This window comes from Coregonus lavaretus, assembly GCF_964263955.1.
Source record: "Coregonus lavaretus genome assembly, chromosome: 11".
NCBI lineage: Eukaryota > Metazoa > Chordata > Actinopteri > Salmoniformes > Salmonidae > Coregonus > Coregonus lavaretus.
This window is the reverse complement of record NC_139998.1, coordinates 18,329,797-18,354,483: the sequence shown is the minus strand read 5'-3', so window position 1 is coordinate 18,354,483 and position 24,687 is coordinate 18,329,797. Positions and strand designations below refer to the sequence as shown.

At 45.9% G+C, this 24,687-nt stretch overlaps 1 protein-coding gene across 1 annotated transcript; it reads left to right on the top strand.

The window, feature by feature from the left end:
• The first annotated feature begins 651 nt into the window (after positions 1-651).
• Positions 652-24,170, top strand: LOC311137398 (teashirt homolog 3-like). The gene is made up of 2 exons (XM_084171865.1): positions 652-739; positions 19,748-24,170. Exons 1-2 carry the CDS (start codon positions 700-702, stop codon positions 23,170-23,172), a joined length of 3,465 nt encoding a protein of 1,154 aa, XP_084027991.1. The 5' UTR covers positions 652-699; the 3' UTR covers positions 23,173-24,170.
• Positions 24,171-24,687: the final 517 nt, after the last annotated feature.

The window sequence follows — 24,687 nt, the reverse complement described above, 5'->3', positions numbered from 1 at the left end:
GCATATGGAAATTTTCTGGGATCTTTTATTTCAGCTCAGCATGGGACCAACACTTTACATGTTGCGTTATATTTTTCAGTATAATTAGTGCTAACCTGGAACCTTGGGAAGTCCCTACCCTAAACCCTAACCTTAACCATAACTCTTACCTAACCGTTTTAAATGTACATTTCAATGGGGTGGCGTCAGAGTTGGCCCCCCAAGGATCTCGTTTAGACTTTTCCATTCTAATTACTAGTCATGTATTGTTTCTAGTAGCCCACACATTGTCGACAGTAAAGAGAATAGGACAGCCTCGTGTCATAATCTCCCTCCCCTCTCGAGGTGTAAAGAGTTAACAGAGCAGTGGGTTTGCCCATTTTCATGTTTTGAGTGACGTGAACATCTATGAGACAAGAGAGGATCCGAGCCAACCGCCGATAAACCCCACTGAAGAAGAAGAAGAGAGGATCCGAGGTGGGCGCGTTTAACGCTGTTGACCACTACAGTCATCGCGCGCGGGGGAACGACAGACATTCGCCTTTTTTTTCCCCCCGACTTGCTGTGTTTTTCCCTTTTTTTCTGTGCTATTTGACAACAATGCTCTTAGTTTTCCTACGGATAATACTCACTGTATCGTGTATGAAGGCGTAATCGCTGTGTAGTGGAGCAGCTCGGATTCTACGAGGCCAAAGATAACTCTTCTTTGGGAAACCAAACATGCCGCGGAGGAAACAAGAAGCGCCCAAGCGCGCGGCAGGTACGTATCCTACTACGACAGGAGTGGTTTTATTTGAAGCGATATCAGCTCAAAGATTTGTTGTTCTCAATCTCAAACCTTTGGATTTCCGTTTCCAGTATTTTTTTTCATAGGAATGTTAGTGCATCTACTCGATGTATAGGATAGGCTAACTTGATTTGTAACACTTTGTAATACGAGTCCACTATCCCAGGAGTAGCACACTAGTACTCTAACTGTAGGCCTATCCCTCGAATGTTACCATTTGTATCCCCTTGTTACAAAGTGGCCATACACAGTATCACCCACATCCGATTGCTGCAGTCAACTTTCCCCTTCCCATTGTTCCCATGTAGTTTACTTTCCCGGTAAACGTTTACTTACCGTGGTGGAAGAATTCAAATGTGTGAAAAGTGTTCAGTCTGTAATCGCGAAATGCCCAAGGCGGTGCCAACACTCTCTTGAGTCTGTAGGGGCTTTGTGAACATTTGATCCAAGCGGCTAACTTTGGAATTGGGAGGTGGAAGAATAAACTCTCCGTTTTAATTTGGATTAAAAAAACAATTGGGTACAGACAAAGAGATTATGTGGACTGGAAGAAGCTATAATCGACAGTTGCCATGTCTGATTTGACGGTTGATTGATTGGCTGTCATCCGCTTTGATCTGTTCCTTCCCGATCTACATCAGGAAATCATTCCCCCATGTTATGCAGCCCCTTGACGTCACATTAAAAGCACTTTGAAAGCAGTGTATTCCCCCCTCTCATCTGCAATGGTCAAGTGACTCACGAAAAAGCAGAGGGGTAAAGTGGTTTCACAGTCAGACATCACTGACTCACACACACAGCCTGCAAACACACACATGCACACTAGGGGGGTTGTAAAATGAGAAGTGCACAATGTAATGGAGGGGAGGAATGGTTTGCTCTATTAGACTGGGCAGTCAGGAAGGCTTTGTTTCATGTTTGATTTAATTGTCTCTTCTCTGACAGACCCATTCATCAATGGCTTTAATGGTCAATCAGAGACAGGCAGAGTGAGTGCTCCCATTCTGTTTAGCCATACGCTGGCCCAGGCTTTTATTTAATCAAAATGCCCCTGCCTAATGTACACACTCACTCACTCCCAGAGAGAGAGCGGCTGGGGGAGCACATAAAGAATGTCTGAGAGCTTTCTGATTTGAGAACAATATTTTTTTCTACTGTTCTTTTGTCTTTTCTATCAGTTTTGTTTTGTCTCTCTGAGGCAGGATCATGGGATGTTGTAATATAGACCCATTCTGTGTTTGTTGTGGAAATGTTATGGAACTTTTAATGTCAAATTCTTTGTTCATTTATTATTTATTTTTTTAAACCTCTTTTTTGTCAGTGGGTCCCTTGCAGCTGCAAGTTACAAAGTTGTCAACTGTTCAGTGGCACACAAAGGGTGATGATGAATTGATTGCAGCACAGAGCAAAGAAAAGGATGACAGATGATGGGCCTTGATTAGGGACTTGGGGGGAAAGCAAGCCCACAACAACCTTGAGACTTGCATGAAAAATCTCCTCTCTCTCTCTCATATTCTCTATATCCCTCCATCTCTCACCCACTGTCCTTCCCCTCCTCCCTCAGCATTTTCCTAGAAAAAGTGAAGTTTTACTTGCTTCATTAGATTTCACCTAATTAGCTGGAAAGGCTGATGGAGTCTTGACAAGCTTAATGATTGGAGATGACAAGTCTCTGTGTGCCCGGCCCCAACCAACCAGGTTTGCCACCACTTTGATGTAATCAAGTTGATATTACACAGTGCCTCCGCTCCCAGGCGCAGCGCTCTCCTTTGGTCGTGCTGTAACTCAATTTTCTGCTGCAGGTGACAAATGGCCGGGCGTACCTGCGTGGGTCAGGTTTGAGTGCTTTTAACAACCAAGGGCAGCCTAACAGGAGAAACGCAAACAGCTCGGGAGGAAACTCAGGATGCGTTCAGATAGCTTGTGATTAGCTTAGGCTAATACATTACAGCATTCTAGTGAGTGTACTCAGTGTAGTGACTGGGACCTAACAGGATGGCCCCTAGGTTAGCATCCTCACAGTTAGTGGCTCTATTTGGTATGTGTGTGCATGCATGTTTTGGTGTGATGTGTTTCTATGGATGTGAGAGTGAGTTTTTTGTTGTTGTCCCAGCCAGGTACCGAGTCTCAGGCCAGCGTAGTGAAATCCAGCCCCCTGCTCTAATCCGGCCTCCCTGTGCTCCAGTAATCTTTGTGAGCAGTTCCAGCGGCAGGAGGATTTCTGGTTTAGACTGGGCTCTACGGCTAGAGGTCTCCTGTTTCTGCAGGGTCAGGCCTATAGCTGCCAGGTCAGCTGTGCCAGAGTGGCAGCCATCAGTTGTTTGTGTGTGTGTGTGTGGTTTGGATGGCAGGGGTGATGAAAGGAATTGCAACCATAGAGGCCCCAGTGAGGCGTGTCAGTCATAGGCCATCATTCCTCTGAACTCTTTTATCCCTCTACCTCTCCTCCCTCTATCTCCACTCCTTATCCCTCCTTCTCACCCCATCCTCATCGTCACTCTCAACCGTTGTCGTCACTGCAGCATCTCTTATACCAAGACAGAAATGGGCTCGGACTGTATATTATCATTACAGCGCACAGCACACATACAGCAAAAATGCTCATTGAAATTGAAGACACATTCGCTTACTTACAAACATGCTTATGGACATATTTATTTATTTATTTAACCAGGTAAGCCAGTTGAGAACAAGTTCTCATTTATAACTGCGACCTGGCCAAGATGAAGCAAAGCAGTGCAATAAAAACAACAACAACAACACAGAGTTACATATGGAATAAACAAAACGTACAGTCAATAACACAATAGAAAATCTATATACAGTGTGTGGAAATGTAGTAAGTTATGGAGGTAAGGCAATAAATAGGCCATAGTGCAAAATAATTACAATTTAGTATTATCACTGGAGTGATAGATGTGCAGAAGATGATGTGCAAATAGAGATACTGGGGTGCAAATGAGCAAAATAAATAACAATATGGGGATGAGGTAGTTGGGTGGGCTAATTACAGATGGGCTGTGTACAGGTGCAGTGACCGGTAAACTGCTATGACAACTGATGCTTTAAGTTAGTGAGGGAGAGAAGAGTCTCCAGCTTCAGAGATTTTTGCAGTTCGTTCCAGTCATTGGCAGCAGAGAACTGGAAGGAATGGCGGCCAAAGGAGGTGTTGGCTTTGGGGATGACCAGTGAGATATACCTGCTGGAGCGCATACTACGGGTGGGTGTTGCTATGGTGACCAATGAGCTAAGATAAGGCGGGGATTTGCCTAGCAGTGATTTATAGATGACCTGGAGCCAGTGGATTTGGCGAAGAATATGTAGTGAGGGCCAGCCAACGAGAGCGTACAGGTCACAATGGTGGGTAGTATATGGTGCTTTGGTGACAAAACGAATGGCACTGTGATAGACTACATCCAATTTGCTGAGTAGAGTGTTGGAGGCTATTTTGTAAATGACATCGCCAAAGTCAAGGATCGGTAGGATAGTCCGTTTTACGAGGGCATGTTTGGCAGCATGAGTGAAGGAGGCTAACTTTGGATTGGAGATGCTTAATGTGAGTCTGGAAGGAGAGTTTACGGTCTAACCAGACACCTAGGTATTTGTAGGTGTCCACATATTCTAAGTCAGACCCGCCGAGAGTAGTGATTCTAGTCGGGCGGGCAGGTGCAAGCAGCGTTCGATTGAAGAGCATGCATTTAGTTTTACTAGTGTTTAAGAGCAGTTGGAGGTGTTGTATAGAATTGAAGCTCGTTTGGAGGTTTGTTAAGTGTCCAATGAAGGGCCAGATGTATACAAAATATTGTTGTCTGCGTAGAGGTGGATCTGAGAGTCACCAGCAGCAAGAACGACATCATTGTAATACACAGAGAATAGAGTCGGCCCGAGAATTGAACCCTGTGGCACCCCCATAGACTGCCAGAGTACTCCCCCCTCTCATCTGCAATATGAATTGCAGAGACCAACAGAAATTGATGTTTTTGTCTGTGGGTGACAGCATGTGTGACTGTGTGTGTTCTGTATTTGTAATTACGGGAATGAGGGGGAATATGGGCTCGTAATTGTTCCACTAAACAATAGGTAGGGCTAGACAGTGCAGGTGCGAGTCTCAAGGAAGTATTGTAGTTTTGTAGGCCGCGCCGCCCATGGCTAATGAAAGTTATTGTGCCTGCATTCTGCGGGGTTGAGTCATGCCTGTGATCTATGTGTCTGATGAGTGCATACCTAATGAGCTCTCTGCACCTGCCATGCCGTGGAGGAGAAGGGGTGGTTGACTGAGTGGTTTCCACAGGTATTGATTGATGTCTTTTTGTTTTTGCCATAGGGCCTGACATCACCCAGTGTAATGATAACAAGGCCACCCTGAACTGCCAGTGAAAGAGGAGGCAGAGGTGGAACTGGCTCCTCTCCTCTTCTTTTTTTTAAAAACCCCACTTGGCAGATGTCAGACCTTTTGGTTGGGCTCCAAAAGAGAAAAGGGAGTGAACCGAATCACAAAAAGAAAAAGCGTAAGCCATCCTCCTCTAGGGCCGGGACGTTACCAGTATCACGATACTCGTGGCAAGGAAACAAAACACGAAGCGGATTTAACTTATTTCGGAAAACAGCCCTAATGTTGGAAACAAACATCATTTAATTGTCATTCAGAATCACATTTATTTTCCAAGCTATAGCACACAATATTTTACATACAGCAGGTTTTTAAAGGACCAAAGAGTTTGGCCTGCTTCATGTTTTCATTTTTGCCATGGAAAAAATATTGTGATACTGGTGTCGTCACAGCTCTACCCTCCTCAGATAAGGTTTCAGGGCCCTCGTGTATGTGTGTGGAGTAGGCCTACGTAGATACTTTTATAAAAATAGTCCCACCATTCCTTGTTGTGATAGATGCAGCTGCGCTATGGCAACAATTGGGGCAGTCTTGCTTACACAAACCCTCCGCTCCTCTCCCCTCCCAGAGGGCAACGCGTCAGAGCCTAGTGGGATGTGTGGTCTTTTCGGGAAACTGAGCCCGCTCTGGTCTTCAGGGGTCCTGAAACCGAATCCAGGAGGAGAATAGCCCGGCCATGCCAAAGAGCTGATTTCCTTTTCAACAGAGTAATTTATCACTGACCCACCCTTCGCTCCTGACACACTGACGTGTGTCATTTATCATACTGGCTTTAGCAGACACACAGGGAAGGGGGGGGGGGGGGGAGCGAGAGAGAGGGAATTAAAGAGGAGAGAAGTAGACCGAGAGGGACTGAGAGAAACAAAGAGAGAGGGAAAGGAATGGAGAAAGAGGGGCAGAGTGAGTGTAGTTAGAAAAGGAGGAGGATGAAAGTAACAAAGAAAAAGCGCTGGAGGAAAGGAGGTGGGGAAGGAGGACGACAATGGGAAGTGTTTTTAGATGACTGAGAAGATTGAGTTACATTATGTTATTCTTTGATGAGTGACAGAATGTTCTTCCATGAGTCTCTGGATGTTTGGTTCTTGGATATATGATTATGATGTATTTGTGTGTATTCGAACATGTGTGTAATTACACCTTGTGTAATGGTGCGTGTTCGCATGTGTGCAATGGAGTTTGTGTGGCTGTGTGAGAGAGGGAGACGGTGTGCGCGACTGATGAGCGGGATGATGGGTATCACTCATGCTAGGCTGGCCTCCAAATGAACCCAAGCTGCTCTGCTCTCCTGTGGTCCTAACAGGCACTCCCCAAGATGGATACGTCTTTAAAAAGCAGATTAATGATGGATACCAGGCTTATAGTGCCATTTATTATAGAGCATATTATTTAGGCTGGCCGTGTAGGGCTGTAACCTGAGAGCAGGACGAGCAGAGGCCTTAGACAGACACTCACTGTGTGATGGATGACCGTGCTCTCTGCCGGAGTGTTACTAGACACCCGGGCCACAGCAGTTGGGCCGACTCATATGGCCCAGCTATAGTGGATGATATGACATTTATCCCTCAACTACACTACCCAGATTGCTTTGCCTGGAGGGTTCGGCCCTCTAGAAAAACTCGATCCCTGTCTTTTATAAGCTAACAATGTGCTTGCAAATCATTTCGTGGGTAAAATGTGCCTTTCTTCCTGGATGGAAAAAATAGTGATGGTTAGTTTTAATGGATATTCGGTCTGATTAGTGTAGCGTAAATTAGAAATACAATGGACTAGGTGTCTGACCAAAATCCTCCCATTTTACTGTGCCCTGTGGAGGTCAGCAGGTGTCTGCTCCTCCGTGCTCCGTGCAGTTACACCACAATCATGAATAAAATAGTATAGTGAGAGGTCAAGGCAAGGCCAGCTCCGCTGCTTCCACTCTCTTCCACAAGGAGAAAAAAAGGTTGTTTTGTTTCTATCCTTCTCCTACACACACACACTGGTGTTGTGATTTATGGTGGCCATCCATCTTAGGGCTCCCTCCATCACCTCCTCGTTGCTAGGCGATCATCGCAGCAGCTGTTTGTTGGGAGTGGAGTGGGCCCTGAATGGTTGTCCCTTTGATGTGGCGAGAACATAACATCTGAGAGGGTCTCTATCTCTTTCTCCTCAGAGATCTGTTTGTGTGTGAGAGATCTTTGTCTTTGTACTGTACCTGGTTGAATGTCAGATTAACCAATGTACAAAACATTAAGAACACCTAGGGCTGTTGCGGTGACCATAATACCAGCAGTCATGAGACATTACATTTACATTTTAGTCATTTAGCAGACGCTCTTATCCAGAGCGACTTACAGTTACTGAGTGCATACATTTTCAATACTGGCCCCCCGTGGGAATTGAACCCACAACCCTGGCGTTGCAAGCCCCATGCTCTACCAACTAGACCGCTACCCAGAGAATGGGACAGCTGTGGTCTGATAATCTCCTCTTATGTACCATGGACATGTTAGTAGTACCCAATTCACTAATGGCCTGGTTGGTACTCAGGGCTCTATTGTCCCTCTAACCACTCTGACATCAATGCAAATGCAATCGAAAATCACATCAAACACTTATCATCAAAACAGTATGTGCTTTTGATCAATTTCAAGAAAGAAGTTCAACAATCGGTTGAAACTGAGTGGAAAACATGGTCATTGTGCATTTTGTTTCAAAGCCTAACACAATGAAATGGACAGCTTTCTAAGGTAATGATTCATTCAAAACACCCATATGCATATTAGAGCTTATGCATAGGCCTATACAGTGGGGGAAAAAAGTATTTAGTCAGCCACCAATTGTGCAAGTTCTCCCACTTAAAAAGATGAGAGAGGCCTGTAATTTTCATCATAGGTACACGTCAACTATGACAGACAAAATGAGAAAAAAAAATCCAGAAAATCACATTGTAGGATTTTTTATGAATTTATTTGCAAATGATGGTGGAAAATAAGTATTTGGTCAATAACAAAAGTTTCTCAATACTTTGTTATATACCCTTTGTTGGCAATGACACAGGTCAAACATTTTCTGTAAGTCTTCACAAGGTTTTCACACACTGTTGCTGGTATTTTGGCCCATTCCTCCATGCAGATCTCCTCTAGAGCAGTGATGTTTTGGGGCTGTCGCTGGGCAACACTGACTTTCAACTCCCTCCAAAGATTTTCTATGGGGTTGAGATCTGGAGACTGGCTAGGCCACTCCAGGACCTTGAAATGCTTCTTACGAAGCCACTCCTTCGTTGCCCGGGCGGTGTGTTTGGTATCATTGTCATGCTGAAAGACCCAGCCACGTTTCATCTTCAATGCCCTTGCTGATGGAAGGAGATTTTCACTCAAACGTCACGATACATGGCCCCATTCATTCTTTCCTTTACACAGATCAGTCGTCCTGGTCCCTTTGCAGAAAAACAGCCCCAAAGCATGATGTTTCCACCCCCATGCTTCACAGTAGGTATGGTGTTCTTTGGATGCAACTCAGCATTCTTTGTCCTCCAAACACGACGAGTTGAGTTTTTACCAAAAAGTTATATTTTGGTTTCATCTGACCATATGACATTCTCCCAATCCTCTTCTGGATCATCCAAATGCACTCTAGCAAACTTCAGACGGGCCTGGACATGTACTGGCTTAAGCAGGGGGACACATCTCGCACTGCAGGATTTGAGTCCCTGGCGGCGTAGTGTGTTACTGATGATAGGCTTTCTTACTTTGGTCCCAGCTCTCTGCAGGTCATTCACTAGGTCCCCCCGTGTGGTTCTGGGATTTTTGCTCACCGTTCTTGTGATCATTTTGACCCCACGGGGTGAGATCTTGCGTGGAGCCCCAGATCGATGGAGATTATCAGTGGTCTTGTATGTCTTCCATTTCCTAATAATTGCTCCCACAGTTGATTTCTTCAAACCAAGCTGCTTACCTATTGCAGATTCAGTCTTCCCAGCCTGGTGCAGGTCTACAATTTTGTTTCTGGTGTCCTTTGACAGCTCTTTGGTCTTGGCCATAGTGGAGTTTGGAGTGTGACTGTTTGAGGTTGTGGACAGGTGTCTTTTATACTGATAACAAGTTCAAACAGGTGCCATTAATACAGGTAACGAGTGGAGGACAGAGGAGCCTCTTAAAGAAGAAGTTACAGGTTTGTGAGAGCCAGAAATCTTGCTTGTTTGTAGGTGACCAAATACTTATTTTCCACCATAATTTGCAAATAAATTCATTAAAAATCCTACAATGTGATTTTCTGGAGAAAAAAATTCTCAATTTGTCTGTCATGGTTGACGTGTACCTATGATGAAAATTACAGGCCTCTCTCATCTTTTTAAGTGGGAGAACTTGCACAATTGGTGGCTGACTAAATACTTTTTTTCCCCACTGTATATGAGCCCATGAAATAATGATTGTGCCATTATACAATATTCCTTTCTCCAGCCCGCAGAGAGCGGGGCTGTCAACAGTTTAATTAAATATGTTTAGTTGTGAAAACATGTTACTATAGATGTTCCCGAACAGATTTCACTTGGTTTCCCAAATTAAGCACGGGATGTAACTGCAGGAACAGGGTTGGAGAGCCCATGGCATACAGAGTTTGGGCAGAATATCACCTGTCATGCAGCAAATAACCGGAGTAGCCTACCTGACATGAGTGAAACGAACCACCCGGAAATTGGCCTCCATTCGCTATTCGAGTGCATATGCTGCCCTACCAAGCAAAAAGGCAGTAACTGCTCATAGCGTGGAACTGAGAAAAATGGCTTTTATTTACCTTGGTTTCACAGTAACTTTATGCAGTTACTGCTAACATGACCCCCATTTTCTCCAAAACACAATACAATAGAGGCAGGATACTTGTCCACATGATTAAGCATTTTTGACCAAATTAGCATTTACTGCCGTTTTGCTTGGTAGGATAGTATGGATGACATGTATTTTTTCCTCTGCCCCTGTTCCTGCACATTTGATAATAGGCCATTCTAAATCTAAGCTAATTTTACATATTAGTAAAGACAAGATTCAAATGAGACTAGTCTGATGGGTGAAAATATGACCACTTGATGCGAGAACAGGGCGTGCAGCCTGAGGCAAGGAACAGAGCGCAAGCTTTTTATGTGACTTTCTCAAATCATCAATAGCCTATAGTCCCATCATGCAGCCCGTACAGTGAGGGGAAAAAGTATTTGATCCCCTGCTGATTTTGTACGTTTGCCCACTGACAAAGACATTATCAGTCTATAATTTTAATGGTAGGTTTATTTGAACAGTGAGAGACAGAATAACAACAACAAAATCCAGAAAAACGCATGTCAAAAATGTTATAAATTGATTTGCATTTTAATGAGGGAAATAAGTATTTGACCCCTCTGCAAAACATGACTTAGTACTTGGTGGCAAAACCCTTGTTTGGCAACTCAAACCTTCATCTCCCTCCACAGATTTTCTATGGGATTAAGGTCTGGAGACTGGCTAGGCCACTCCAGGACCTTAATGTGCTTCTTCCTGAGCCACTCCTTTGTTGCCTTGGCCGGGTTTTGGGTCATTGCCTTGCTGGAATACCCATCCACGACCCATTTTCAATGCCCTGGCTGAGGGAAGGAGGTTCTCACCCAAGATTTGACGGTACATGGCCCCATCCATCGTCCCTTTGATGCGGTGAAGTTGCCCTGTCCCCTTAGCAGAAAAACACCCCCAAAGCATAATGTTTCCACCTCCATGTTTGACGGTGGGGATGGTGTTCTTGGGGTCATAGGCAGCATTCCTCCTCCTCCAAACACGGTGAGTTGAGTTGATGCCAAAGAGCTCGATTTTGTGCTTTCTTGAGCAGGGGGACCTTGCGGGCGCTGCAGGATTTTAGTCCTTCACGGCGTAGTGTGTTACCAATTGTTTTCTTGGTGACTATGGTCCCAGCTGCCTTGAGATCATTGACAAGATCCTCCTGTGTAGTTCTGGGCTGATTCCTCACCGTTCTCATGATCATTGCAACTCCACGAGGTGAGATCTTGCATGGAGCCCCAGGCCGAGGGAGATTGATAGTTATTTTGTGTTTCTTCCATTTGCGAATAATCGCACCAACTGTTGTCACCTTCTCACCAAGCTGCTTGGCGATGGTCTTGTAGCCCATTCCAGCCTTGTGTAGGTCTACAATCTTGTCCCTGACATCCTTGGAGAGCTCTTTGGTCTTGGCCATGGTGGAGAGTTTGGAATCTGATTGATTGATTGCTTCTGTGGACAGGTGCCTTTTTATACAGGGAATAAACTGAGATTAGGAGCACTCCCTTTAAGAGTGTGCTCCTAATCTCAGCTCGTTACCTGTATAAAAGACACCTGGGAGCCAGAAATCTTTCTGATTGAGAGGGGGTCAAGTACTTATTTCCCTCATTAAAATGCAAATCAATTTATAACATTTTTGACGTGCGTTTTTCTGGGATTTTTTGTTGTTATTCTGTCTCTCACTGTTCAAATAAACCTACCATTAAAATTATAGACTGATCATTACTTTGTCAGTGGGCAAACGTACAAAATCAGCAGGGGATCAAATACTTTTTTCCCTCACTGTATATCTTTTTGATTTCTAAGGCATTCTATGGTTTGTATCATTGCCAAATAAATCTAAATCTAGTGTATAGGACCTGTTTCAAATGATCACTTTTACGCTCAACATAGCCACTTCATATTCGTACTCACTCTGGAATGGGAAAAATATCCTTTCTATTTTATTCATCTAAGTTCAATGATATTCTTCTTACTATAAAATAATGGGGCATTGGACTTATAACCATATCTTGTCTGCTAAATGAACAAGCTTAGGGCATGGCGCATAGCCAAATAACATGCAGTAGGACAACTTTTTTACATGTAGATGTTCCAAAGGCATGCATCGGCGGCTTGTATACATGGAGGCCTGGAGATGCTAAACCTGTTTGTTAATTACCGTGAGACCCGCAGTCTTTTGCATGACAATAACCGGCTGACAAAATGTCATGACCGCCACAGCCCTATGAACACCTTCCTAATATTGAGTTGCACACCTCAATTCGTCGGGGCATGGACTCTACAAGTTGTCAAAAGCTGGCCCATGTTGACTCCAATGATTCCCACAGTTTTGTCAAGTTGGCTGCATGTCCATTGGGTGGTGAACCATTCTTGATACACACGGGAAACTGCAGTTCTTGACACAAACCAGTGCACCTGGCACCTACTACCATACCCTGTTCAAAGGCACTTAAATATTTTGTCTTGCCCATTCACCCTCTGAATGGCACACATACACTGAGTGTACAAAACATTAAGAACACCTGCTCTTTCCATGACATAGACTGACCAGGTGAAAGGTATGATCCCTTATTGATGTCACTAGTTAAATCCACTTCAGTCAGTGTAGCTGAAGGGGAGGAGATGGGTTAAATAAGGTTTTTAAAGCCTTGAGACATGGATTGTGTATGTGTGCCATTCAGAGGGTGAATGGGCAAGACAAAATATTTAAGTGCCTTTGAACGGGGTATGGTAGTAGGTGCCAGGCGCACCGGTTTGTGTCAAACTGCAGCGCTGTTGGGTTTTCCACGCTCAACAATTTCCTGTGTGTATCAAGAATGGTCCAGCACCCAAAGGATATCCAGCCAACTTGATACAACTGTGGGAAGCATTGAAGTCAACATGGGCTAGCATCCCTGTGGATGCACCAATTTGTAAGTCGCTCTGGATAAGAGCGTCTGCTAAATGACGTAAATGTAAATGAACGCTTTCGACACCTTGTAGAGTCCATGCCCTGATGAATGGAGGCTGTGCTGAGGGCGAAAGAAGGGGCTTAAAAAACCTTCTTTAACCTGTCATCCCCTTCATTTACACTGATTTTGAAGTGGATTTAACAAGTGACATCAATAAGGGATCATAGCGTTCACATGGTCAGTCTATGTCATGGAAAGAGCAGGTGTTCTTAGTGTTTTGTACACTCAGTGTAGCTCAGGTCCTGAAGGTCTGTATACAGCTGCCTGTTGGAGGTCCAGTCATAACACAACAATGCAGCATTCTGGGAGTACAGTACAGTTTTATCTATCTGCCTGCCCAGTCTCTCTTTCTCGCTCGCTCTCTCGACATGGTACAGCCTTAAGCCTCGCCTGGAGCTAGAGGGATCTCTGTTTTTCCCATCTCCTTGAGCACACTTCCTGCACTACAATCAGCGGACACCGTGTATTCACTCATTCAGGGTAGAAAATGGGAACATAATAGGAGGAACAGTGATGTACAGTAATAGACTGTCGTGAGCATCTCTTTCTGAGCAATCAAACACAGCCACATATTAGGAAATCTTTCTCTTGAGGTTATGAATTATGACACTATTTTCCACCATTTTGAGTGTTGGACTATGTTGTCTTACCTCACTGACAGTTGAGAAACTCTACCACTTATGGAGAGATCTACCTGTAGTCTATTTGTGACCGACCGGCTCGATTCGGTCTTATGTAGCATAATAATTTTTTACATTGGATAAAAGTAAAGACGCCGAGCTAGAACATTGTATATCATACACTGCAGTTGAGGAACAATGGGAAAGTAATTCTGCTTTGAAAGTTGATAAACTTGTAACCCCACTTTTGAGAAAATGGCCCTTTAAATGTTTTGGTACACCTACTGGAGAGCTATTATTTGTCTACACCCATTCAGCATCGTTTACACCCTCTTAAGCCTTAGCCCCACCCATCTCTTTAAGGAGTCACATGTAAGGCCATGTGCTAAACCAAATGAGTAGTTTAGTAAACAACCAAAGATTTCAAGACTAAAAGTAGTAGCCTACAATAAGGAAAAACTCCAGGTAAAAATACACTTTATCTAGTCCATGGCCTATATCCTAATCTGACTTTGGTGCAGGTCATGTTCTTCACATTACCGTCTCTGGTACACACACCATATCAAATTCTATCTAAGTTTATTTGTCACATGCACAGGATACAGAAGGTGTAAATGATACAGTGAAATGCTTACTTGCATAGTAGAAATATCAAAAACAAAGTGTCCAGATGAAAATATTTTATAATTATTAGATGACGCTTACCCGACACACTTGTCTAAATTGATGGGTCATGTGAAGGAAATGCTATAACCACCCCCAGCCACATCTAGCTAAGTGGATGGGTCGCTGTTGTCTAGACATGTACACATGAAATTTAATAGATGGCCATAATCACCCCCTAGACACACCTGGCTAACTTGATGGGTCATGTAATCATCTGGCGAAGTGGAGTCTTTTGTTTAGACATGTAGCTAGCTAGGTACTACTACCAATACAAATATTGTCATGGCTGTAGTATGAATCTGCAGGTAGCTAAAGCTAATAACTAGGTTCAATGTTAGCTAGCTACATGGCAGACCAATCCAAACTAATCTCCCAGCATGTCCAGCCCATCCATTATCTCAGCCAATCATGGCTAGTGGGAAGGTTCCTGTCTATCCGTGGCTAAACCAACTAGGCTCGTAATTTAACAATTGTATTGGTATTTACAGATGAAATACAAGTTTGTTATAAAGGCACATCAAAGTTCACATGTTCCATTTTGAACAAAAAATTATAATAATTACGTTCAAATGCCTCTCCTGTGAAGTAGTGACGTGCAACATACGCCTAGTTTCCTGAAACAAGTCAAATTTTGTCTCAGACAGTGACAGTATAATTTCACCTCATCCTACTTCCTCTTTCCTAGCAACAGAGGCCACGATGGGAATACCACTACAAGACCAATGAGTGGTTAGCTTAGCATGACAAATGCTAAGGAATTAAGATTTCATTTTAGTTTCCCCCACTGATCTCCGGACATTTTGACAGAACCAAACAAGACTGTTATTGTATGAAATTATTCTAATCTATTTTAAAGCCTTGAGTCAGTCGACTGCTGGGAAACTGAAGCTAGTGGAAGTCGGTGGTTTGCGGTTGTGTGATTTAGTCTGTGGTGACTTCCTGCCTGGAGGTTCTAAGTGTTTTAAGGCTCCTTCCTGTCAGTAAGGGCCCCCCCTCCGAGGGGCTGTGTTGCTTTAAGGACGAGAGGGCCCAGTTAAAGAACACGTCAGGAATAAGAAACACCACGGCCGTGTAGTGAGGCCCTGCTTAACTCTCTCCACACTCAGTACCCTCCCTGTGATCTATGATGGCGGCAGGTAGCGTAGTGGGTAAGAGCGTTGTGCCAGTAACCGAAAGGTCGCTGGTTCTAATCCCTGAGCCGACTAGGTGAAAAATCTGTCGATGTGCCCTTAAGCAAGGCACTTAACCCTAATTGCTCCTGTAAGTCGCTCTGGATAAGAGCATCTGCTAAATGACTAAAATGTGAAAAAAAATGTATGATCATAACCCTGCTGTAGAGTGTTGTTCCCTACCACCTCATGATCCTCTAAGGATTTTGCCACTTTGAAGGTTATTTAAACTTTTTTCAGACTTACCAGTTACCCTGAAAGCAGTCTATTGGGCCAGGAGAGATTCATCCACTATTTGGATTTGTTTAAATCCCTTTAAAAACCGTGCCTTGCTAACTCGCTATCGTTAGCCAATTCTAACCAAAAACAATGGGTGTGATAGAGGCAGGCTTATCATGTTCAATGAATGAATCCACTTCTCCCTTATTCCTCCTCTGTTTTTAACTCTAGCTGGTTGTTTTAGCTGGCCAACCCCTGGCCTCCTAGCTGTGGAACTGTTATTGTTATGTGGTACAGTAGCAGAATGAGAGAGCTTAATGATGGCATCCCTTTCCTATGAATAGCCATTATCCACATTTGCTTCAGTGCCAGCTATGGTAGCCTACGTCTGCAGCTTTAGGCTAGACGGTGGTTAGACCACCAACTAATATAATACTCTCTCCTTCTTTTACTCCTTTTCCCTTCTCCTTCCTCTCCCTCTTTTCAGCTGTTCTGTGCTCAGCTCCTGTAGCTAGCTTTAAGCTGCTATGTCATGCGGTGGTCGTAGTGCAGACTTGGGTAGTAGTGTCTTGATTACACATCCTGTTTACCCCAGTGTTGTGTGTGATTTGGCTCCCAGCTCTACTGGCTGTTTCCCCAGCTGTGTGGAGGCTGAGTGAGGTGATCACTGTGGGCAAACAGAGATCCACCCTTACCGTTCTTAAAAGCTGATTACTTCAGGATGCATGTTTTTGTTTCTTTCATATTTTTTTTCTCCAGTTGAAGCCTTCACATTTTCTTGTCTTGCTTCCATCACTCACCAAGCTTTCCAGTCCAGAGGACGGTGTGACTCCTTACTTTGACTAAATTATTACTGATGATGTACTAGGGTGTACCATCTACCACCAGAAGAGAGGGCCTGGTTTTGCTTCTTACTTTTGGTGTATGGTCACAGTGCCTGTTTATCCCATGTCTCTTCCCTGTTCCTGATCGTCAGAACACTCTTAGAAAAAAAGGTGCTAGCTAGAACCATAAAGGGTTCTTCAGATGGTTCCATGTAGACATTTACCCCTCCACAAATAGCCATTTGAGAATCCTTGAGATTGTAGCTAGCTATCTGTTCATTCTCCATCCAGGTGTATTCTTATTTCTTTAATAATCCATTATTTTTCTCAGAATGAACCCAACACACCCTTCACATTTTATTAGAGTAATAAATCACCTCTGTTGTCAGTCAAGCTTGGGAGAATAATTGGATGGTGGTTGTCACCCACGGTGATGGATGATCAGTCATTGGGGATCAAATTAACAGATAGTGCTCAGATGTAATGGCTGTTTTGCATTTTAAATTGCCTGGGAGCGTTGACTGCTGGTCGCCCGTTTTTATTGCGATGCCCTTTCAGCCCACATCTTAGCCTTGCTTTCTTTGGCTGTCTAGACTTTAGACTAATGAACAGTAACCTAAAGTAGGTTGTATGTCTAATTTTTTAAGGACGTTGGAATTCTGTTCCCTTTAAAAAAATTTTTTAAATAAATAAACAATTGCATTAGGAAAGGCTTACTAAAATGACCACTTTCACCAAAAGTGGTCATATACAGATAGAACAGAGGTTTAAAGAAATATGCAAGGCATGTTCATGATAGGTCATTGGTCAAGACAATAAGAGCGAAATAAGGACTTCCCATTCAACCTGCCTGCTAATGCCAGAGTCATAACCTCAGTGATTTAACCTGACATCTGTGACCAGCTGCTCTGGATACAAACACATTAACGTAGCTACCTCATCCTGACTGTATTTCCTCCTTCAAATTAGACACTCACACGAACACCATCTGGAGAACGGAGGAGAGGAGAGGAAAAAAACCTAAGACTGAGATATCTCCCCTGCCGGTTTCCCCGCCGAGCGGTGAGCGATTTACTCCCCCCCCCCCCCCCCCCCTTTCACATTATCATAATTGTGTCCAGGACATGAGAGGCCAGGGAAGTGATCATGTCATTTTATTTACACCCTGCTTGGCCCTCTTTACGAGCGGTTCGCCAGGCCCTGCCAAGCGCGCATCTTTTGATCAGGGCTGTCGCAGAAGATCAGCGGAGACTGGCAGGGAATGGATACCCAGTGACAAACTAAATCTACGGGCAGGATGGGAGACTAGACCACACCTGCCAGGTCCCCATTAGACTGGCCCTCTCAGTGGGGCTGCCTGCCTGCTGACACCCACCACCCCCAGGGCCCACATCAGACCAGCGCCCACCGCCCAGCCGCCGGCCCTGAGATTGGCTGTTAGCACTGGAAATGGGAGTTGTTCCAGCGATGGCATTTGTGTTTAGACTGGACTGTTTGTGTTTGTGTGTGTAAGGGGATGAGGGATTTGAAGTGGAGAGAGTGTGTGTGAATAGCCAGAATGCTCGCCTGTCATAAGTATACAAGATGTTCGTAACATCTTTGCTCATAGTTTTTTTGGGGGAAAGTTGAGTTCATAATGAAGTGGACAGAAAGGGAAGGGGCAGAGGGAGGAGGCTGGTGACGCGGCCTTCACTAAGACATTTGTCCCATTTTAGCTGTGACAGTGTGTGGGGAACTGGGTGGGAGATGGTCTGTCACTACAGGGAACCGTCACTCTCTGAGGACGGGAGGGGGGCGCTGAGGGAGGGTCGTGTGTCCCCTGTAATCGGTCAGGGCCAGGCACCCAGCAAACACACACACACACACACACACACACACCTGTCTAAGGTGAGCCGAGGGCACACACATGCAAAGTGACAGGTCGCTTATGTGTTGCCATCCTCTCCTACTCAACCTCGCACTCTTCTTCCCTCCGTTTCTCTCTGAAGAAATGTCTCTGATGTCCTGTGTGTGTGTGTTTGCCTAACACCAAGCACCCGTTAGACTGCTCCAAAAAGCATTATTTGCCTGTCTGCGATACTCATAATCCCTAACACTATTGGTAATCTCTTGTGACTGACTCTCTTCAATTTAGTCGACTTTGAAAGATGTCATTCTAACATTTAAATAGTCATTATTGTCATAAATCATGCTTCCCTTTTATTAGCAATGAGTGAAAATCCCTTAAATGTGGTGTGTGTGTAAGGAGACCGAAGAAAGGCAGTTGAAGAGGCATCAGACATATTAACTGACAGATGGAGGTTGATCCAACTCATTTATTACCCCAGAGGAGAATGCCACAGCGCGATTGGGCTTCATTAATTTCACATTTAGCTTTCATTTCAAGCTGTTGCGCCGTGAGATAAATAAAATGGCACATTGTGTTTTTGCCAAGATATTCGTTTTTTGTTTTTCCCCGCCATAAACAAAGTAAAGGAGAGAGTAGAGGAGCATCAGCTAGTTATGTGTGGCTGGGGTAGTATATAAACACAGGCTTGTCTGGGAGGAAAATAACACCTTAACGGTTGATGAGGTGAAATGGGATGACTGTCATTTCTCCACTCTGCTTTCACTCGCCTCCCTCACAGATGGCTCATTTATCCCTGTGAGTCCTCAGACACCCACAGAAGAGAAACTTTCTCTACAATAGTTCTACTAACACCCTGTGTGGGAAAGATGGCTTAGTCTGTGGACATCTGAGGGTTGGAATTAAGATTAGTAATTGGTTGATTTGATGATACACTTGGAGTCCAGTGCCACCAAACTGCTGATACACATAGGAAACTGTTGAGCGTGAAAAACCCAGCAGCGTTGCAGTTCTTGACACAAAGCAGTGCGCCTGGCACCTACTACCATACCCTGTTCAAAGGCACTTCAATCTTTTGTCTTGCCCATTCACCCCTGAATGCACACATACACATACACAATCCATGTCTCAATTATCTCGTGGCTTAAAAATCCTTCTTTAACCCGTCTCCTCCCCTTCATCTACACTGATTTGAAGTGGATTTAACAAGTGACATCAGTAAGGGATCATAGCTTTCACCTGGATTCACCTGGTCACTCTGTCATGGAAACAGCAGGTGTTCTTAATGTTTTGTATACTCAGTGTATATATCATTTCAATGTTATATAATTTTAATGTTTTCCACCAAGTCCTCCAACCAGGGGAGAGGGTGGTTAAAAAAAAGAATAAAAGTGGGATCAGAAATTATGCAATTATTGTTATCTAATAGACTAATTATATCTGCTAATTTCATATCTAATTTCACCCTGTGTGTTCAGTGGCCTTAATATAACACACTCTCTCCTGTTTTCCCGCCAGCCTACTCTCCAGAGGAGTTGGAGGAGATGAAGGAGCATGCGATGGAGGAGGAAGAGGAGGTGGAAGAAGAGGGCGTAGACTTCCCAGAGGAGGGAGAGAGCTCAGAAAAGGACCTCCTCACCAATGAGCCACCGGGTGACCAGGACTCCATTGTTGGGGCCGAGCTCTCTGCTCAGGAGATGGACAGTGAATCACACGTGAGCGAGGCCAGCGAACCACTGTCGGACTTTGAGACCGCCTCGGTCAAAGCCGAGGAGAGGCCTGTCAAAGAGCCTCTGGACGGAGCAGGGGTGAGGGTGGGGACCCTCTCGGGCCTGGACACTCCCTTGGCGCAGGACACCCTGGAACAGATGAAGACCATTTACTCCAGCTTCCTGACCAACTCCTATTGGTCGCCCCTGAACTTTAACCCCACCCCAACCCTGACTCAGACACTGACACCTGTGGAGAAGCCACCGCGGACTAGCAGCACTAGCAGCAGCAGTAGCAGCAGCAGTAGTTATGACTGGCACCAGTCCGCAGTGGCTAAGTCCCTGCAGCAGCAGGCCTCTCAGCGCCGCCACCACCCTCATCCCTCAGAGCCCAGTCTCTTCAGCACAGTGCAGCTCCACAGACAGAACCCCAGACTGTATGGCAACATCTTCACTGGGGCCAGCAAGTTCCGCTGCAAGGGCTGCAGCGCTGCCTACGACACCCTGGTGGAGCTCACCGTGCACATGAACGACACGGGCCATTACCGCGATGACAACCACGAGAGGGGAGCCAACGGGGCCAAGGGGCACTGGTCCAAGCCTCGCAAGCGCTCCCTTCTGGAGATGGAAGGCAAGGAGGATGCCGCGAAGGTGCTGAAGTGCATGTACTGTGGCCACTCCTTCGAGTCCCTGCAGGACCTGAGCGTCCACATGATCAAGACCAAACACTACCAGAAAGTGCCTCTGAAGGAGCCAATGGCCCCTATGGCAGCCAAAATGATCTCAAGGAAGAGAGGCCCACTCTCTGGGAGCCTGGACCGCCCTGGCTCCCCACGCTCAAGAGAGGTGACCCCCAAAGCCTCCCTGAGTGGTGACCCCAACGACCCCTCCCACAAGGCCTCCAACCCCTATATCACCTCCAGCAGCCGCTTCGGCCACCAGAACGGCGGCAGCTATGCGTGGCAGTTCGAATCGCGCAAGTCCCAGATCCTCAAGTGCATGGAGTGCGGGAGTTCCCACAATACCCTGCAGGAGCTGACTGCCCACATGATGGTGACGGGTCACTTCCTCCGGGTCACCAACGGCAACCCCCCCAGCAAGAGAGGAGGCAGGCCCGTCCCAGAGGCCGCCTCCCCCAACTCTGTACAGGCCACACACCCCACAGAGGAGGGGGTTCAGTCAATCCCATTGGCTCCTACATTCTCCCCTCCTCCGCCCTCTGCCGTTTCACCCCTGGCCATCTCCCCTCCTCTCAAAGACATTAAGAAAGAGGAGACGGAGGACGAGTGTACCAAGGACATGGTCAGCCATGACAAGGTGTCGAACGGGGACGAGGAGGTGGAGGAGAAGTTTCACAACTCCACCAAGTATAACTATCTGACCGAGGAGGACCTGAAGGAGAGCCCCAAGGGCGGCTTCGACATTCTGAAGTCCCTGGAGAACACGGTGACGTCGGCCATCAACAAAGCCCAGAGTGGCAACCCCAGCTGCGGGGGATACCCCAGTATCCACGCTGCATATCAGTTCCCAAACGCCCTGACACTGCCCCAGGGTAGCGCTGAGAAGAGCTCCCCTCTCAAGTACCTATTCACTGGAGGAGATGGGGTGCTCTCTTCCCTCAGCAAGAGCCAGCCCCTGATTTCCCCACCGGGTAGTCAGAGCTACCCCCTCGCCCATCTCAACAACTTCCAGGCCATGGAGGAGCTGGTTAAGAAGGTGACTGAGAAAGTGGCCAAAGTGGAGCAGAGGGTAAAGAGAGAGGTGTCCCCCAAGAGAGAGGTGTCCCCCAAGAGAGAGGTGTCCCCCAAGAGAGAGGTGTCCCCCAAGAGAGAGGTGTCCCCCAAGAGAGAGGTGTCCCCCAAGAGAGAGGTGTCCCCCAAGAGAGAGGTGCACCGGTCCCCTTGTGGCAGTGAAGCCGTGGAGTCCACCGGAGCAGAGTCTCTGCCCCGAGAGTGGAGGGCGGTGACTCCGGCTAACAGCGACAGGGTCTCACCATCTGAGAGAGAGAGCAGGAGAGAAACGGTTCAATTGCCTGCCTCTGCTCTGAGCTGCAGTACGGCCTTCATAACAGGACACGCCCCTCTGGAGCAGCCCTTCGTTAACCCTTTAAGTGCTCTTCAGTCTGTGATGAATGTCCACCTGGGGAAGGCAGCCAAGCCCACCCTGCCCAGCCAGGACCCTCTCAGTCTGCTGTCCAGGCTGAGCCAGAGTATGGCCGAGAGGGCCGCTGTGGCCTCCTCCCCCACGCACACCAAAAGACACCCAGAGCCTGTGGCTTGTCGTAGCATCTGTCAGTCCATTGATGACCAGCCCATGGACCTGACCAAAGGGAAGCGTGATCGAGGGGGCTCTATGGGATCTGATCCTCTGACTCCCTCATCCACAGCCTCCTCTGTCTCCCCTTCCTCAATGGTGACACCTGCCAAGATGACAGTGGTCTCTCCCTTCACATCCAGCAGCCCGCTACATGAAAACGCCCTGTTGGACATCTCCGACATGCTGAGGAACCTGACGCAATCAGCACACCACGTCTCCAAGCCCCCCTCACGGACTCGGATCACAGAGCGGGTCACAGATATAGTGGGCTCCACCACCCAAGAGGAGGCCGAGGGGTCCATGGCCAATAAGCGGAAGGGCCGTCAGTCAAACTGGATCCCCCAGCACCTGCTTCTCCTACAGGCCCAGTTTTCTTCCAGCCTCCGGCAGACGTCTGAGGGCAAGTACATCATGTCCGACCTGAGCCCCCAGGAGAGGATGCACGTATCCCGCTTCACGGGCCTCACCATGACAACCATCAGCCACTGGCTGGCCAACGTCAAGTACCAGCTGAGGAGAACCGGCAGGACCAAGTTCCTCAAGAACCTGGACTCAGGCCAGCCGGTTTTCTTCTGCAGCGAGTGCGCTTCACAGATCCGGACCCCCACTGCCTACATTTGCCACCTGGAGGCCCACCTGGGCTTCAGACTGAAGGATCTGGCCAAGCTCTCCCCCAAACAGACCCTGAGGGACTCCTCGAAAGGTGGGTCTGATGAACTGCCCCTTCTGGACCCTTTCCTCTTCTCTTCTCCACCCTCTTCTCAGTCACAGGAGGAGGGCAGTGGGACTGTGTACCGGTGCCAGCTGTGTATTCGTAAGTTTGCCAGTAAGCATGCCATCAAGCTCCACCTCAGCAAGAGCCATGGGAAGTCCCCAGAGGACCATCTCCTGTATGTCTCTGGGATGGAGAAACACTAGAAGTAGAATTTACATTTCATCATAGAAACACTTGAGTGCTCCCAGCATTGGACATACTGGAATATAAACTGTTAAAAAAAGAGAACTTAAAAATAAACTTAAAAGAAAACAGTTGAAGGTGTGACAAAAGTAACTACTGTTAAGTGTCAGCACAAGGTGTTTACATTCATGGCCTATGCTTGTCTGTATTTTTCTCCATTTCAAAATATGTTAATTTCACATGTTGAAGATATAGATCATGAATATTCAGCTTTTAAAGGGATAGTTTGCCCAATTACTAAGTTACATCGTTGTCTATTGGCCAGGAGAGACCACGATACAAACTTTCGATTTGTTTTCCTCTCTGAAGGTAAGGACACATTTAAGTAATTTTGTATTTTGGGTGAACTCTCCATTGTAAATTTGAGATTTATTATATTGTAATGTAGTTATTTTTACATTTTTGTGAAGTTGATTGGAATTTGTTGACTCTTTGTTGAACTACATGTATGCATTGATAAGTTAACAGTTCAAAACAACTTTGGTACTCCAGTTTGTAGTTGGCCCTTGTCACCTTCTAACCCGGATTTGCTGATGAAAGCATTTCTACTCTAAGAGATCAGCCAAGAACCTGGGAGTGCTCTTCGGGTGAATTAGCCAAACAAATAAATAACATAGTACTAGTCAGTTACATCACATTTTATATACTGTTTGTGTAGCAGGTTTGTCGGATCTGCAGTATTGCTTATCATCATGTCAGGGGCCCTCAAAATCCAGGTCTATGTACAAATGTCCATACAGTATATAGGCTTACCACTTTGTGTTTTAAGTTATGCATACTTGTTATATTTCCTAATTTAAGAGGACTATGACTATCCACTGGTGCAGAGCCTTTGAAGAAGACAAAAATGACATTGTTTTGCACAATAGTTTTATAAATGTTATTTGATAAGAAAATATATAAAATTGAACTTTGTTCATGCCCTGTTGCTTCTATTATTAAATTGACTTAAAGTGCTGCACACAACTGTTCTGTGTTTCTTCAAATATCACAAATGCTTGTTCTATTGTTACCAGGTCCCAAAACACACTCCAGCACTACAAAACAGAGATTCTGCATCCACAAAAACACTGTTAGTTAATGCAGACCTTTCAGCCCTGTCTAGACTGTTTTGTCTGCACAGGCACAGTCTGACCAAACACCAACTGTAGTGTGTGTGTGTGTGTGTGTGTGGCTAAGAGCAGACAGCGTGTGTTGCGCTGAGGCGTCTGCCAGGTGGTGTGTGCTGCATGTAAACTACCAGATGTTCCAAGCCACTGGAGGAGAGTGCAACAGCAGGCAGTGGGCTGATTATCACCGGGGCTTCAATGCCATCATCATGAGGCAGCCAGGGACCGAGGCAGAGGAGCTGCCACATCACCGGTTAATGTTAATATCCCTTGGCAGACATGCGTATGATGCTCACACCCAGACTCTGACCGTATAGTTGCATACCTAAACTGCTAGAACATTAACCAAAACAGACCTTTGACACA

Coding starts and splice junctions, on each gene's coding strand:
- LOC311137398 (XM_084171865.1), top strand. CDS start 700: ATGCCGCGGAGGAAACAAGAAGCGCCCAAGCGCGCGGCAG. Junction 740..19,747: donor AGCGCCCAAGCGCGCGGCAG/GTACGTATCCTA, acceptor TTTTCCCGCCAG/CCTACTCTCCAGAGGAGTTG.